The 18,269-nt window shown below is 42.6% G+C and overlaps 1 protein-coding gene across 1 annotated transcript in view; it reads right to left on the reverse strand.

The window, feature by feature from the left end:
- Window positions 1-324: 324 nt before the first annotated feature.
- LRRC6 (leucine rich repeat containing 6) overlaps window positions 325-18,269 on the reverse strand; it is a 79,537-nt gene continuing 61,592 nt past the window's right edge. The window contains exons 12-13 of the mRNA XM_019519631.1: window positions 9,674-9,759; window positions 325-652 (exon numbers count right to left, since the gene is read on the reverse strand). Of these exons, the coding sequence (XP_019375176.1) occupies window positions 466-652; window positions 9,674-9,759 (273 nt within the window). The 3' untranslated portion in view covers window positions 325-465. The remainder of the gene's footprint in view (window positions 653-9,673; window positions 9,760-18,269) is intronic.

Below are 18,269 nucleotides of genomic sequence, written 5' to 3' on the forward strand. Positions count from 1 at the left end.
CCCCTTTGTCTGTCCTAGCCGAGTTCCTCCTCCCTTGGCCACCGGAGAGGAACTGCCCTCCTGGCCTCCTGCTTGGGCTTAAGAAGGGCTAAGCCCTGCCCCTTCCTGTCAGCTGGTTTCACTGGTTGCCCTAGCAACCAGCACCTGCGCAGCCCTGGTGACTGGCAGCTAAGCCTCCCCCTTCCTGCCACTAGGGGTCTCTCCCGAGCTGTTTCTGTTTTCAGGCACAGGGCACCTGAGTGCTCTGTGACAAGAAGGTATGTATTAATCTTCTAATTGAAAGAGGCAGAAAAGTACAGCAAAAGTATAACAAAAACAACTGACAGCAATAACAAATATTTTTTAATTTCAGTAGACAATAAGGTTATTATATACGTAGATCCTCTATTGTGTGAGTCAAGAAAGCTGCTGAGGCTAACTCAGAGGCAATGCAGGTTACAGAATGTGAAAACCTCTCAGTACATTTCAAATTAAGGGAGGAACATCTTCGCCGTCCACCGAGTCAGTATAACTCTTCTCAGGCTCTACTGCCTTTTGTTGTTGAAGCCTAATAGGACCTTGTCCAGTTCGCTCCTTTTCTTGGACTATGTTTGCTACATCGGGGAATGAGTATTTGTTAGGATCCACTTCTAGTCGCTCAACTCGCTGTCTTCTGGAACAAAAGAGAGCAGCACATCAAATGAAGCAGCAACATTTTGAGAACCATTCTTCTTCCAATTACATCCATGGGAATTTTGCGCCTCACTCCAATGGAAACAGGGTTAAGGAACTTATTACCATAGAGGGGTTCTTCACTCAAAATGAGTCAAAGCACAGATAATTCACCATTGTCTGGTGGACACACAAATCATTACTAGCTAGACTTTTTATGAGTCTATAAATATTTTATTCTTAATCTTATGACATCTATAATATTTTATACCAAGATAATGTGATTAATGGTTGGTATCAATTGCTGGCTGCTGAGGTAGCAGAGAGTTTGATCACAACAATTTTCTTTTTTGTTTGCATTTAACTCAGTCTCGCTTCAGTTATTTAAAGGGTCTCTATATAAATCCCTAGTGATAGGAAGCAGAAATTAATAGCACTTAAAAAAATCAAACAAATACTAAATATTTAAACTGAAGCATGAATTTGTTTGTTATTTATTTTTTGACACTGTGGTTTCCAGCAGGTCTTGCAATACTGTAGAACTTCACAGGATGTATAAACTGCTTATCCAGTCCAGATTAGGGACACTTTTGAAATCATGACCAACAGAGTTCTATATCCACTCATTATATTGCTGTACCAGAAGAGATTTTACATGTTTTCCATTGCAGGGTTTTCCTAAAGGAAGAGTGGGAGACCCCATTGGTTAGAAAAGCAAAAATTTCTAGCCTGTTTCCAGTAATTTGTGACCGTTTGTTCATATTTTTTAAATACTGAAATGTAGCTAATTGGCAAAACAGAATCCAGCCTCCTTCACAGCTAATGATAGTGGCTTCATTTCACATTGGTGCAGGGGTTTGGGAGAAACTGCACCTCAAGCTGAGGACAAGGAAAACTCATGACATGGGTGACACTGTGTGTGTTAAGGCGCAGCGGGGTGAAAGCTGCAGGTCTGCTAGCCCCTGCTGCAGCCACAAAGTCTGCCAGCTGCCCCCCACCCATGCCCCAAGACAGACACAGTTGCACAAGCACCCATGTCACGAGTTTTGCCTGTCAGCAGGCAGAGGTGCAGGGCCCCAGAACCCAGAACCCCTGCACCTATCTGGCAGCTGGCAGCTGGCAGCTTCGTGGTCTCGGCAGGGGCTAGCAGGCCTGCAGCTTTCACCCTGCTGCGCCTTAACACACACAGTGTCACCCACAGCATGAGTTTTGCTTGTCTGCAGCTTGAGGTGCAGTTCCCCCCAAACCCCTGCACTGATCTCCTTGAAACTTGGCAGGCTTTGTGGCCTCAGCAAGAGCTACCATCCCTGCAGTTTTGACCCCACTGTGGCTTAACACACACACGTGACATAAGAGTTGCTTTCAGGACTTTGAGGTGCAATTTCCCAGAAACCCCTGCACCTATCACCTTGAAACTTGGTACATGTCATGCACTCAGCAGAGGCTACCATCCCTGCAAGTTTCATCTGAAGTAGCCAAAAGACAACAAAGTTATAGATAGTTCACTGATTCCCCATTATAACCTGTGGTCAAATCTCTGAATCTTTTCTGAATCTTTTCTGAATCGATTCAGAAGCTCCAAATCGATTCGGAAAACCTAAAGCTTCCAGCAATTCGATTCAGATTCATAGATTCAGCCTCTGAATCATCCGAATCATCTCTGAATCCAAATCATGATCCGACGCTTTGCACAGCGCTAAAAAAGAGCCAAGATAATTTCTCTGTGATAAAACTTTGTTCAGTACAAGGGAAAAGGCTTCTGTCAGGGAACTGGTTGAAGTTACTTGATACTGGATTCAAGTCTAAGTAGCTGTTCTACTGCAAGATCCCTTCACCTGTGGAGTTTAGACATCAAGAAGTTTTGCTCCACTGTGCCTCGTTATTTTAGGGCAGTGATTCTCACCCAGAGCGCCTTTGAAGGGTGCCACAAGATATAAGGAGATAAGTTAGGTATGAGGAGACAAGCAGATAAGCCCTGCTCAGGCTTGTCCCTGCCTGGACAATCCCCCACCCCTACTGCCCAGCGCATATGGAAGGAAATGACTATATACTTTAGTGTACCACTGAATTCACAAATTATGCAGGGATGTTTTGGGTCTCAAAAGGTTAAATGCCACTATTTTAGGCTCATGGCAGGTCCTTCCCTTTGCCTGACATGACCCCTATACCACTGTTGAGGGGAGTTGTCACTGGCATAGTAGGAAGATACTCTACTTCTGTCAGCTTTATGTCCCAGAGGAATTCCTCTTGCAAGAGGAAGTCTCCAGTGGTTACTCAGCTCATCCCTTTTGTGTTGTGCACCAGGGCAGCAGACCAGAGAAGTTAGCTCCTTGTTTTAAGAATCTGGATGGACAAAAACCAGCTCCAGTCCTTTCCACAGCAAATGCTACAAAAAAACCGCCCACTTTGAGGAGAATGCTATGGGTAATGGCGATGCACACAAGACGACTTCTGTGTTTTCACCCTGAATATTCCTTAGCTATAGGGCAAGGTGCTTTATGCTATTGAACATTTTAATGAAACAGAAGTGGATTCACATTGTGGCAATGTTCTGCAAAACGTTCATCCCTGAGAGGCAATACAATTATTCATTTCCTGTGCAACTTGCAAAATGTGCCATGACCTTGAAACAGATTGTTACTAGCTTTTGGGTGGTTTCCAGAAGTGCACACCCTGCAAAGAACTGTCTCTCTACTCCAGTTGTGTGGATCTAATTCTTTGGAGTAGCTCAGCAAAAGCTAAAAATGCAGAAGTAAGACAATGTTGGTCTTAGGATGTTTTATTTGCATAGTATGAGAAAGATTCCTTTCTTAAGTATTGGACATATTTTATATTCACTTAATGGCTCTAGATAAGCCAGAAATTGAACAAATTACTCTTTCTGCAAATATGACAAACTGCTTGGTTTATATAGCTTGACTGCCTGAAAACATGTAAATGCACAAGTTAAATGGCAGAAATAACAGCACATTTGGAAAACGAGTCATGGAAGTCATGCATCAGTAGCATACGCATCATCCAACAAATGCTTCCTGCTAGTCCACGACATAAAGTACTTTGAGAACCAGCAGTAGGAAGGTACGTGTTGAAAAAATAAGTGGGTCCCTGTCTTTCTGCTCATGTGCTCTTCTTCCCACTGAGGAAATCATTGTAGCCTTCAAAAACCACTCACATGTCCACGAAGTGTGGGAGGACCATCATCTCTATTGTCATTATCTCTCTGAGGCAAAGAGACTGAGGACCAGACCCAAATCATACCCACAGGCACTACTGCTTAGGTGTTGCAATGCCTAAAAATCAAAAAGCAATGTCTTGTTCTATGAATCCTCCTTGGACCTATAATCCAGTCTGTAGGTACTGCCTTCTTCTGAAGTGCTGCCATGCTATTGGGATGCTCCACTGTAATATTAGCCCTTCCAAGGGCGTGAATGCAATGCTTACACCAGCTCCAGAGATGCAATTACTCCAGTGTCCTAGGCTGATGCTGGAGACAACATGCACATCATTAATACTGATCTGGGAAAGGTGCTGTTGAACCAAATCCTGATCTCTGCCAAATAGGGAAAAACTGTCTCAGTTTACAGAATTTTCTGTTGTAGAGCCTAGGGCTCTGAGAACAAAAAAAGGTTTTATTTTTATCTTAGATTCTGGCCCAAATATTTGAGTCTGGGAGACCTAGGCAAAATTTGTCCAGTAAGCCAGGTAAATAATTTTGCTTTAAAACAACCAGAGACTTGGGTGCCTCTTTCAGCACGTAGGAATCCTTCAACTCACTTTACATGGCCATACCCTGAAAATCAAAGAATAACCACAGTTTTCAGAATCAGGTTATCATTTAAAAGGACATGATATGCACTAATCATGACAGCTGAATTCATGTTTCAAGGACAAAATTATAATCAGGAAGGGAAGATGTAAATCATTGCAAATAAGTTGTGATAAATGAAGTGCTGCTGTTCCCAAGGCCACCTTGTTCTGCAAGTACCGCTCATAAACAGGATTCATCAAAATACAAATCTGCAAATGTTTCTGCACCTTGGATTTACAAAAGTTAGTGAGAGAATAAAATCCACAAAGCTTTTCTTGTTAGAAGAATACTGAACAGGACAAATGTAACTCTGACCAAATCCTTTAGATTTCTCAAAACAATATATTAATGTATTGTTACTACCTGAACTCCTGACTTGACAACTGCAAAAAAGTTTGCCCAGTGAAATATTGGCATGGCAGTGTGAAGACAAATGTCAGCTTCATACCGGATTTTCCTGGTTTCCCAATACTGCATCAAATCTCATCTTTTTGATAACCATAGTCAATGTAATTAGAAACACCTAGGAAGTTGCTTAGCTGAGACAACTTTGAGGTCTACCCCCCTCTACACATTACAGATATTGCCACAGGTGGATGGAGAAAAATAATATTGCGGGGGGGGGGCACTGAGCATATGTGCGCATTTATGAGTGCTCTCTCCTTCCCTGCAGTTAAGTTACATCCATGTGTGCTCCTCCCCACCCCCACAAGTAAGTCTGTGGGTGAAGGGGTGGGGTGAGGGGAAAGAGTCATGGAGGGGGACCAGATTGAGGACCCCGTGGTAAGGAAGAGAGTGAAGCACAGGCAGGAGCAGGGGCTGGAGTGAGTGTGGCCCTGGCCAGGCTGGGTGGTAGGACAATTGGAGCTCAGGCAGCTCATCTTGGGGTGCAGGGGGCTCCTGCCACTGCGCGCACCCTGGCGGAGGCCCAGGGGGCACATGCTCCCCCAACTGTGTGCAGAGCGGAGGTGGCTGCTGCTGTGTGCTCGGCTTCGCTTCCTGCTGCAGCTGCCCCAGGAGTGGTGCAAGGCCATGTGCGTCCTGCTGCTGGGTGGGCAGGGGACACAGCACAGCTGAGCAGCAGCAGGCAAGTGGTGTCCCAGGGCAGCTGCAGCAGGGAGCCCCATGCACAAATGAGGGGGCATGTCTCCCCCGGGCCTCCACCGGGTATGCGCAGTGGCAGGAACACCCCACACCTCTGGACAACCTGCCTAGGCTCCGATTGTTCCACCATCCAGCCTGACCAGGGCCCCACTGACCCCAGCCCCTGCTCATGCCCCACTTCCTCCTTCACCATGGGGGCCTCAACCTGTTCCCCCCCAACCCCTGCCCCTTCACGGAATCAACTGGTACTTGCCTGCTGTGCTGGGAAGCCAGTTATCTAAATGCTGGGCTGTGATCCTGGCTGTGTACGCACCCTCCTCACCCCTGCTGCAGCTGCATAGAGCCTGCAGCTGGGCTGCCCTGAGGCCCTACACACTGCCCTGTGTTTGAGGAGGGGGGCTGAGCCCTTTTAGCCCCGGCCTTCTGCCGCTTATGGATATCATGCAATTAATCGGTTATTTCCATAATAACCTGAATACCAGTTACACATGCAAAGAACTTATACCATAAAAAGCTCCAGCCAGCTTATTTTTACCTTCTCTCCGCTATTGCCAGAAGCTACACTAATGGAATGAAAATCAGATTTCTAGTCTCAGGGCATATCTTGAAAACATGTATTAACTTTATACCTGGTTTCTATTGAGCTTTAATTTGCATGTGTAGCTAGGACCCCTGTCAGCTGGGCAGGGGTGCACCATGCCCAGTTAGGGCTGGGAGTCCCAAAACCAAGAGGACTCTCACCCCTGCTGGCACCCTGCCCCAAGACCTTGACTGCTGCTGCAGTTAGAGTGATGGAAGGAACAGTGGCCAAGTGAGAGCCCAGGGGCCATAATTTAACCCTTCATGGGCCAAATGCAGTAGTTGAGGAGCCCTGCACTTGAGGAACAAGGTTCGTGATATGAAACAATTAGGAGCAGAGACAGAAAGGGGGCAGGGTGAAAGCTTGGGCAGTTTCTAAAAAAAATAATTTGACATGATTGTCTGTGTAATAGCAGGAGACTGGACTTAGGAGGTATCTTCCAACCCTATGCTGACTCTATCCAAATCCTGAGTTTATCTTATTACATCTGCCTCATCACATACTGCCAACAGACACAGCTTACAAACACCCTTAATTTTCTTTCCCCTGCTCACCTTCCTGTGCCTTGTTCTGTCAAACTCTTTGTTTGAAGTGCTCTCTTCTTACCAGCTTGACAAGTCTATCCACTCAAGTCGCACAAACATAGAGCTAAGGGACTTCCTGTGTTACTCAGTCCAGCCCCCAGATGTAACATGAAAGGGACAGGAGAATTCTCAACTTTTACAACAGCTTGTCTAGGATTTGAACCAACCACTTTTCACACCCAAAACAAGAATCTTACTCGTTGACCAGCAAGTCCTTTCTTAAAGACCTGTTCTGTCCATGATGTCCACAAGAAAGTAACAAAGCTAGATGAAAGTAACCTCTATCAAAACTACCTACCAAGTACCATTGTCTCTGGCTTAGAATAAGATCTTCATGCCAGGTACAGCCTCAGGGGTGTTTCTTATATAGTGCTGGTATTAAATCTAAAATAAATGAACAACTTAAAATAGCAGGACTGAAAATAAAAGCCTCTATGCTTAGCATGTGCCTAATTCTCTCAGCTCAGTTAGTTAATGCATGAACTTTTTTTGAAACTGAAAACCACAGTTCTACCATACAGTGTTACTATAATGAGAGTCTGCTAGCAAAGGCTGGAATTAAAAACCTGATAAAGGATTAAGTGATTGAAAAATATATGTTTATATGCAAACAAGAAATGCAGAAGGACATGAATCAGTAAATCATGCACTATTACTAAAAGCTGCACTAATGGAATGCAAATCAGATTTCTAGTCTCAGGGCATATCTACACAGTATTGCTCTAACTATACCAGTATAATTAAAGCAGTGCAATCCCCTGGAGGGGATGTAGTTATACCAGTAAAAAGGTAATTATAGTGGTAGGTGTTCTACTGATTTAGCTATTTCAGGGAAAAAAAATCTATTCCTAAGCAAAACTGTTAAACCAACAGAAGAACGATGTGTAGACCAGGCTTTGCTGAATACTCTCTTTCATTTCATTACTCCTGTCTAATCATTTCTTTATGCCTGGTTATTTGCCTACTTTACAACACTTGTGGCATTCCCTACCCCAAATCTCTTATTTGGCAAATTAATTCAGAAGTTTTTATTTCTGTTTCCAAGTATAAGGATTAGTTTGATGATGACAATCTTGCTTTGAAAAAAAATTATATTAAAAGCATAATGGGGGGGAAAAAAATCAAACCAAATTCTAGATTTACCTTTTGTCATTATGCTGTGCTTCAGGTGCATACTAGGGCTGTGCGAAATGGCACCGTTCTGTTTCGACTTGCCTTGTTTCGTTCTGAGGCTGTTTCAAAGCTCTCTATTTCGTTTCAATTTGGCTGTTTTGAGCTCGAAACGAGTCTAAGCAGCGTTGAAACGATTTGTATAAAATAATTTTGTATAAAATCTCAGAAAAGAAATCGTGTACATAGTAGAAACAACTGCAGCATGTTCCTGTGACTTGAGTGGAAAGAGGTGTAGCAAGCTGGCAAGGAGAGGACATTTCAGAACAGAGGGATTGATAGAAGAAGGCACAGAAAGGTGAGCAGGGGGAAGAAAATAAACTGTGTTTGTAGGCTGTGAGGGTTGGCAGAATGCAATCCCATAACAGTAAATGAGTTTCTGAAGGACTAAACTGTTGTTTACCAGATTGTATGTGTGAGGAAGAATTTAACAAAGAGAACTGGGGCCCTCGCGTGTAATCCATAATGCATGTTCTCCTGTAATCTAAGAAGCAGCTACTCAAGCAATCTTTATTGTATGACTTGTCAACTCAGGGGGTCAGATTTTACTATCTTAATAATCCCTGTATACTGCCTTTCATTCTTTATTTTGGGGATGTATTTTCTTTCTGATACAAGTATTTTGATGGCAAAAATATGTAGTTTTCTTTCAATGAGGTAAATCTGAATCTGCATTTAAAAAACCTGATATTTGCAAATAATAATTGGGTACAAGTTGCATTCCCTCTCTAGGGATGCAAGTTCTTAATCTTGTGGCATGTGGTATATTTGGATTATCAGGTAACAGATATTATAGAAAGGCAGCTCTTCACATCTTTTCTCTACCACCCACCAAGCTTCCTTCCCTTAATGCTGGGAGGAAAAGAAAACACAAATGGATAATGGCTGGGAATCTGCATGCGAACTTGGTGCAGGACTTTGACTCTGTTCATCATGACTGATGTCTAGTAGAACCAAAGAAGCTAATGAGCATGATCATCTTCATCTGATAATTTATAGTTCCCATGGGGTTTGGAAACATTTGTTTGATATACGTGGATCTGAGATGGTTGAGTTAGCAGTAACAGTCAGGTACCTACAGAAAGGAGGTTTGTTGTTTTTTTCCCTAAGGAAAAACTAAGAGACTTGGCTGTTGACACTGCTTGAGTCCAGAGACACTCAAGGAAATCTGCCTGAAAGACTGCCTCTGCCTTTTTGGTGAAAAGATTGATTGTTTTTAATTAAAGGGATGTCGTCTCTGGCTTGGTCCTCTTGAAGTAACAAGTCATCATCATATTATCATTTGCTGGTAACATACTTCCTAAATATTCCTCATCTAGGATGGTTTAGGCAGGGATGATCCTGCCTTGAGCAGTGAGCCAGACTAAATAACCTCCAGTTCTGCTTTTCTAGGATTCCAAAAGCTAGTGTCTTCAGCCTCAGAAAAGGAAACAGTGGTGACCGATGCAGTGTTTCAACTGTAGCTCCTATATACTTTTCCATTAATCAACTGGATTTGTAAGGCAGATACAAAAAAAATCACTGCCTTCTGATGGAACAAAAATGATCGGCTATAATAAGTGCTATTTTGGCTCTGCTTTTGGAGCAAATAACTTTACAAAAAATACTGGACAAGCCATTAGTCTAAAGCTTTTATTATAGCTTTACTGTATAGAAATCAATATTTTCTTATTTCAACAATTATATACTCACTGAGCAGCAGCATTTTGGCAAGTAAAGAACTAACATGCAAACAATAAACCTGAGGGGCTATAGAGAAAGAGAGAATAAAATTACCTTCTTGTATTTGTTTGTGATTTGTTGCTGTCAGAAGGTTTAGCTGAAGTGGGTGCTTTTCGGTTAGCCATAATTATTTCTTTAGCCTGAAATAAAAATATGCAACCATAATTGTCACAATGTATCCTGAGATTCATGCTCAAAAGCATTTAAACAATCTTTTGAATGAAGAATTAGAGAACCATGAACCATGTAATATTTTTCAGACCATCTTGAGTTTAAGAGTGCTATTTAAACTTTTATAAAGATGTAGTCATCTGAGTGTTGTTCAGACCTTGGCCAGTTGTTGGGTTTTTTTACATTACTTTGGCTATCTCTTTTATTTTAGCTGGTGGTTTCCATATAAGACATTTTGTTTAAAACCATGTTAACAATGGAGAATGGTCATTGCCAATAAATGTGGGTCTTCAGACGTGCTCGCCACTTCAGTTCCACTTTTGATGTGTGTCCTAATCAAATGGGTTCAGATTCTTTTTGAACAGCAGTGTCCACTAGTCTCTTTCCATTCCCTGGGTATCTTCTGATAGGACAGCTGATCTGCTTGAGAAGGATCCCGTGGGAAGCCAGTCTGAGGGGGAAAGGAGTCCAGGAGAGCTGGCTGTATTTTAAAGAAACCTCACTGAGGGTGCAGGAACGAACCATCCTGATGTGCAAGAAGAGTAGCAAATGTAGCAAGTGACCAGTTTGGCTTAGCAGAGAACTCTTCAGTGAGCTTAAACACAAAAAGGAAGCTCACCAGAAGTGGAAGCTCAGACAAACAACTTAAGAGGAAGATAAAAATATTGCTTGGGCATGCAGGGATGAAGTCAGGAAGGCCAAAGCACAATTGGAGTTGCAGCCAGCAAGGGACATGAAAGGTAACAAGAAGGGTTTCTATGAGTATATTAGCAACAAGAGGAAGATCACGGAAAGTGTGACTCCCTTACTGAGTGGGGGAGACAACCTAGCGACAGATGAGGAAACTGCTGAAGTACTTGATGCCCTTTTCACCTCACTCTTCACAGGCAAGGTCAGCACCCAGACTACTGCACCTGGCAGCACAGTTTGGGGAGAAGTTGAGGAGTCCTCAGTAGTGAAAGAACAGGTTAGGGATTATTTAGAAAAACTGGACATATAAAAGTCCATGGGGCTGGATGCAATGCACCCAAAGGTGCTGGAGGGAGTTGGCTGGTGTGACTGCAGAGCCACTAGCTACCATCTTTGAAAACTCGTGGCAATTGGAAAAGGGCAAACATATAACCCGTCTTTAAGAAAGGGAAGAAGGAGGACCCAGGGAACTACAGACCAAACAGCCTCACCTCAGTCCCCCAAAAAATCATGGAGCAGATCCTCAAAAAATCAATTTCTAAGCACTTGGAGGGGAAGAAGGTGATCAGGAACAGTCGGCTTGGATTCACCAGGGGCGTCTCATGTCTGACCAACCTGATTATCTTCTATGATGAGATGACTGGCTCTGTGGATGTGGGGAAAGTAGCCGATGTAATATACCTTGACTTCAGCAAGGTTTCTGATACCTTCTCCCACAGCATTCTTACAAGCAAACTGAGAAAGTATGGACTGGATGAATGGACTGTAAGGTGGATAGAAAGCTGGCTGGATTGCCAGGTTCAATGAGTAGTAATCAGTGGATCAATGTCTAGCTGGCAGTCAGTATCAAGTGGAGTGCCCCAGGGGTCAGTCCTCAGGCCAGTTTTGTTCAATATCTTCATTAAGTGCTCATTCCTGCCCATGGCAGGGGGTCGGACTCGATGATCTGTCTAGGTCCCTTCCCACTCATGATTCTATGATTCTATGATTAACTATTTGGAAGATGGCATAGAGGGCACCTTCAGCAAGTTCACTGATGACACCAAGCTGGAGGGAGTAGTAGATACACTAGAGGGTAGGGCTATGATTCACAGTGACCTAGACAGATTAGAGGATTGGGCCAAAAGAAATCTCATGAGGTTCAACAAGGGCAAGTGCAAAGTCCTGCACTTCGGACAGAACAATCCCATGTACCGGTACAGCCTAGGGACTGACTGGCTAAGCAGCAGCTCTACAAAAAAGGATCTGGGGGTTACAGTGGACAATAAGCTGAATATGATCCAACAGTGTGCCCTTGTTGTCAAGAAGGCTAACAGCATCCTGGGCTGCATTGGTAGAAGCATTGGCAGCAGATCAAGGGAAATAATTATTCCGCTCCATTCAGCACTGGTAAGGCCACTTCTGGAGTACTGTGTTCAGTTTTGTGTCCCCCACTATAGAAAGGATGCAGACAAGCTGGAGAGAGTCCAGCAGAGAGCAACAAAAATGGTTTGTAGCCTGGGGCACGTGACTTCTGAGGAGAGGCTGAGGAAAATGAGCTTATTTAGTCTGCAGAAGAGAAGGCTGAGAGGGGAGTTAATAGCAGCATTCAACTCCCTGAAGGTGATTCCCAAGAGGATGGAGTTGGACTGTTCTCAGTGGTGGCAAACAACAGAACAAGGAGCAATGGTCTCAAGTTGCAGCAAGGGATGTTTAAGTTGAATATTAGGAAAAACTTTCTCACTAGGAGGATGGTGAAGCACTGGAACAGGTTACCTAGAGAGGTGGTAGGATCTCCATCTTTGGTGGGTTTTAAGGACAAAGCCCAGGCTGGGATCATCTAGTTGGGGATGGTCCTGCTTTGATCAGGGGTTGGATTAGATGTGACCTCCTGAGGTATCTTTCAACCCTAATTTTTCTATGATTTCTATCCTAGTCAAGGTAATTATGCCAGCAAAACTTTGTAGTGTAGACTATACTAAAAACCAATAGTTTGAAAGGATCTTGGCTGAGCATTCATCCTGTCAGCAAAGGCCAAAAACGGGTTAGAAGAATTACAGAAATGTTTTTCCCTGAAGTAAAAGGAAAGGGACAGTACCCTAGGAAAGAATTTTGCCAGATATGTGACTTCATCCTTTTGTTGCCATAGGCAACATTAGGAAGGAATTTGGAGTGAGTCAGTCGTGTTGGAACAGTATATACTTGGAATATGCTATATATACACGCTACATAGTTGGAAGATACATTGGAATAATATATAAAGCCATCCTGCTGTGTGCGCTTTAATCTCTCCTGTTCTTTGGGCTGAAGTGAGAACCATTAGGAAAGCAGTCTCCATACCCAGGTAATATAAAAAACACTCTTCCATGGATTCAAAAGGCAGATCCATTAATCCCAAAACCACAATGTGGAAGTGCTAGGAAGGGAGAATTTTTCTAATTGGGAGGAAAGACAATGAAACTCTTAAGGAATCTAGCTACCGTTAGGTCTCAGAAGACTGTGATTTTTGATAGGAAGAGGCTTAGTAGAAATATTTAGCTAGCAGACTCTTATGCAATTGATGGAGAGTCCCAAATAATTTAAGTGTAATACTGTAATGAGACTGGGGTATGGGCAATCAAGTCCAGTGGTTAGGGCTAACAACTGTAATAGAAAGCCTGGCAAGGCCAGTCAGAGATCTGAAGTCAGGGGCTTGGAGGAACAGCTGTAGGCTTCAGTGTTTACCAGCCTGAAATCAACTGTTGCAAGTAGGCTTAAATAGGGTTCTCCTGCCCCCCATTAGCCAATCCAACAGTGTGTAGGGGTCACTAACCTGACATCCCAGCTGGTCCATCAGATTAGGTAATTCAGAATAGTTGCTACTGTCACAATATATCCTGAGATTAATGCTCAAAAGCATTTAAACAATCTTTTGAATGAAGAATTAGAGAAATTGGAATATATTATGAAATATTTTTCAGACCATCTTGAATTTAAGAGTGCTACTTAAACTTTTATAAAGATTTAATCACTCTGCCATCTGAGTGTTGTTCAGGCCTTGGTCACTTTTTTTTTTTTTTACATTATTTTGGCTGTCACTTTTATTTTAGGTAGTGGTTTCCATATAAGATGCTTTGTTTAGAACCACGTTAACAACAGAGTATGGTCATTGCCAATAAGTGTGGATCTTCAGGTGTGCTCTCCACCTAATTTCCACTTTTGGTGTGTGTGTCCTAATCACATGGGTTCAGATTCTTTTTGAAAAGCAGCGTCCACTGTCCTCTTTCCATTCCCTGACTATCTAATAGTACAGCTGTTGGGAGTAGGTGTTGTCTATATGGAAAACCTCACCCAAGGTTCTAGGTGTAGTGGAATCAACTCGGTACCAAAAAAAAAGTACGATACACCCATGAAGCCAGATCTGTCTATAGACAGTAGGCAGCCAGCCTCCAGGCTGTGAGGTGCTCTGACACTGAATCTGGGTGTAAAATTCAGCCTTCTTTCTGCCTTATCATGTCAAGCTGCTGTACCCTGTAACCATTTCCTCAGACTTCTCAATATCAGTGGAATAGATGAGCTTAAATGCCAAGAGGATGAAGGCATTTGACATTGAGGCTAGAAGCAAAACATCTAATATTTGTTCTTGTATACGGCAAGTATACCCATTCTTGGGTAACGTCTCATACTAAAAGATGTTCTTAATAAAGGGAAAGTTAGGTGAGATGTAAGACCTGTGATATACAGGAGGGAAGACTAAAGATACAATGATCTCTTGTGATCTGAAACTCTGTAACTAGGGCTATTATTTGGACTCTTCAAAATCATAGGACTTTGCAATATAATGTGAGAGAGCACTATTTTAAAATCATTCAAAGGAATCTAGAAATGGAATTGCTGATAGAAACTGAAATTACTTATGACTGAGAAATAACGGGGTAACTGAAGCAAAGCAAGCTTTGTGGGCCAGTCATGTTTCCCTGCAATGGAATTCTTGTTATATGGGGTGACAAGGTTCTTTGAGCAAATCCGATATCTTTTATCAGACCAACTTAAATAGCTGGACAAATTTGTCCTGGCAAGCTTTCGGGTTTAAAAACCCTTCATCAGGCTGGGGAAGCATCTGCAGTTGGTGTGTGCTCTTCCTGGATGGAATGAATAGTAAAGAAACCTGAGGCTGGTATGCAGGAAAGAAAGGAAGTCAGTGAAGATGTAAACTGAGGAATCAGTGGCTGAGAGACAGGCTATGGAGCGGGCATGAATGTAGCAGGTAAATAGTGGAGAGGTACCTGGGGAGTCAGATGTCAGGCAAGTTATAATGTGTCATAAATCCAATGTCTGTATTTAGCCTATGATTTTTTGTATCCAGGGGGTTGATGAAGTGAAGTTCATAGGCTCGTCTGTGACAAGTGTTCTGTAAGTTCTCTTTGAGGATTAGAACTGAGAGATTGGAGAGAGAGTGGTTTTCTTGTGAGAAATGTGCCCGACAGGTAATTGTGTATTCTTGTCTTTGATAGATTTCCAGTGTGAGTTCATTCTGGTGTGCAGTTGTTGTTTGGTCTCTCCTACATATTTTCCATCGCAGCATTTGGTGCATTGGATGAGATATATAACATTTCTGGAGGACCAGCTGTAAGATGCAGGGATGCTGATGGTTCTGTTGTGGGGTGTAGTAATTGTGGGGGTGGTGGAGGTGTGTTGGCAGATTTTGCATTTCTTGTCATGGCATGGTCTGGATCCATTTGGTGCGTTCTGTGCCCAGTAAGTCTGCTTCTGGTGATGAGGTTAGCAAGGTTTGGTGCTTGCTTGCAGGCTAGGATGGGTAGTTCTGGGAATATCTCTTTAAGAATTGTTATACAGGATGATTTCCACAGAATGAGTGAGTTCCTCTGAAATCAGCATCTTTTCCTTCAGGACAGGGCTCTCAGTTCTGTGTCCTAATTTTCAACATGTCTATGACAATGATAAATTACTGCTAAACCTCTTGAAACTGGTAAATGACAATTATCCATTGAAGTTCAGTCAATTCACTCCCAGATGCTAGAATTTATAATATTTGTCTCCTAAGGTTTTTCAAAATGCATTTGTCTTCGTCTCTTGTAAAGAATTAATCAAAATCATCTAGCTTTGTCCCTTATTCCCTAAAACAGTCACATACAGTTTTGTTTGGAGGAATTGTATTTTAAATGCAGTAAGATATAATACAGAATGTCTCAGAAGCTTAAATCATAACTGCACTTCCTAATAGGAAAATGGCATTACAATTTCCTGATTTTTAGATGCAGTTCCACTGACAATAATTAATTGCCAGAAGTGTAATGTATTGATGCCATTTTAAAATATCACTGAATTATGATGCCAGTTTTGGTTCAAAACTCCTCAAACAACTGTCAGCATTTTTATTTTCCTGAATCATCCACAAGATGACAATGCCAGAACAAAGAGGGTCTCAGTTTCTAAAGCTCCATCATATCACAAATGTGTTTTCCGGAAACCAGCACACATACTGCTTAATTATTATAGATTGTTTCTTCATACAAAAGAACTATCAAAATCTATGTCTGCATAAAATCTCAATAGAGGTAATGATCACTTGGGTTATTCTTTCACATCTCACTTGAAAATATTCACTGTTTCAGTTCAAGTGGTTTTGTGCCCTTGAAGTGTTGCTCCTTGTTAGCTATTTGAAGAACAGCTAGTTTTTATAGGGTTAAAAATGCATCCATTTTCAACATTTATGGGCTGCATTCTAAGTAAGGAAAAATAATTCTCATTTACCAGAAAAGTGAGTGGAAACATAAAATGCCCCCATCTTCTCACCTTTTTTATTTTATTTTATTTTACTTTATGGGGAATTTATTCACTCCAGGATCTAAGCTGAAAAAGCTTACCAAAGGACCAAACAAAGGGCTAATTTATTTTTTTCATTTAAAAGAACAGGAAGCTCTGAACAGACTGGATGAGTAGCGTTAAAAGATTTTGCAGCACTATACAAAACCAGCTGAAGCCAATGGAGCCACTCAATTACTTTAATAGGCTCTCGATTAGACCACTGCTCTGAAATAATAGGTCTATCCAGAGTATTACAGGAAACCCATGAAGAAGACTGTTTTTTAAGGTTAACAATATTCTTTAAATTTCAATAACCTAAAGAATTTGCTAGGCAATATACCTAAATTCCTTCTGGGAATAACTGTATATCTTGAACAGAAAGTTTCAATCTAGTGCAGGTGGGTTATTAGGCTTTCCTTCTCACTGACACATCCTGAGAAAACCTTCAAGGAACTCTTCCTAAACACCTTTGTTCTGGATGTTGTATAATATGGTATATGTTATCAACTGAGTACTTGCAGAAGTTGCTGATCTCAGCTATGTGGCTTGAAAAAATGTAGCTCGTGCTCTGCCTAACCTCACTAATGCTTTTCTCAGCATCATTTAGGAATGCACCAGTGGGCCCAAAACAATCTCCCCTGAGCTCTAACCACTGCCAAATTTCCAATTTCAGAGGAAGGCACAAAAATAGATGCAAAAAAAATTCAAAGAGGGTAGGAGGGAATTCCATCCCTCCTAGTGAGGCTCGGTTACTGGGCAGCTATGGGTTATAGAGCCACAAAATGAAACAAGTAGGGGCCTGCCTTTGGAGCCTAGTAGGCATGACAGTCCCCTGGGAGAAGAAACATGGGTTCTGCTCCCTACTACCATTTTTTTTCCTGTTTTTTTATCCCATATATGTATAGAGTACTGCCCCCAAGAACCAGAACCCAGGTTTCCTCCTTCACAAAGGACTGCCATAACCATTAAGCTACCAAGTCAAAATCAAGCTCTCTCTTAATTATTCTCCTTCTGAACCCATGACTCTCACACTCTTGGCTGAGGAGAATCTAGAACTCGGGTTTCTCATGTCCTGCATAGGGGCTGCATCTTAGACAGTTTGGCAAAATATAGACATAGGGACCTGATAGTATAGGTGGTGGTGCCAAATCATCAGAAGCGGAAGTAGGTGTTTGGAATCATAAATGAGCAAACTTGTTCAAATTGCAGTCAGATGCCTAAGCTCAAGACAGCAGGGAGCTCAGACATGCTCTGTAAATGAGTCACTTGCCCAGCTTCCTTCTCAAAGCCAGTGTTCCTGGTTTCTAGCCAGCTTATTTTTCATGGGGCAAACTTGTCCCAACAGGAAAAAAAAAGAAAAAGAAAACAAGTGTGCAAAATAACACCTAAACAGAGCAATAAGCCAAAACCTGTGGTCTTTTCTCAGACCCTAAGGGGACAACTCTTAGCCTGGAGAAGTGAAGTCTCAGGGGTGATTTGGTGCCAGCCTATAAGCACATAAGGAGCGTGCATCAGGAACTGGGGTGCCCTGGTCCGTTCACCAGGGCACCCCAAGGGACAACAAGGTCTAATGGTCACAAGCTGCTGGAAGGCCGTTTTAGACTGAACATAAGGAAAAACTTCTTTATTGTCCAAGTCTTCAGAATCTGGAATAGACTCCCCCCAGAAGTGGTGCAAGCACCTACTCTCGACACCTTTAAGAAACACCTGGATGTTTATCTTGCTAGCATGATCTGGCCCCAGCTGATTTCCTACCCCTTGGGCAGGGTCCTGGACCCGATGATGTTTGCAAGGTCCCTTCTAACCCTAATGTCTATGAAATGTATGAAACCCAGATTCTGTGTTTCTCCCTAGCATCACAGCCTTCCCTCTCTTCCCCAGTAGTCAGGGAGGCACTCGGAGCCCAGGGGATAGCTAGTATGGGGGTCCAGGAAAGGTGGTCCTTCCTCAAGGAGGCTATCCTTGGGGCGCAGCAGGATGCAATTCCTCTGCGCAGGAAGGC

Source organism: Gavialis gangeticus, unplaced genomic scaffold (genome assembly GCF_001723915.1).
Source record: "Gavialis gangeticus isolate Ggan-Ray unplaced genomic scaffold, GavGan_comp1, whole genome shotgun sequence".
Lineage (NCBI taxonomy): Eukaryota > Metazoa > Chordata > Crocodylia > Gavialidae > Gavialis > Gavialis gangeticus.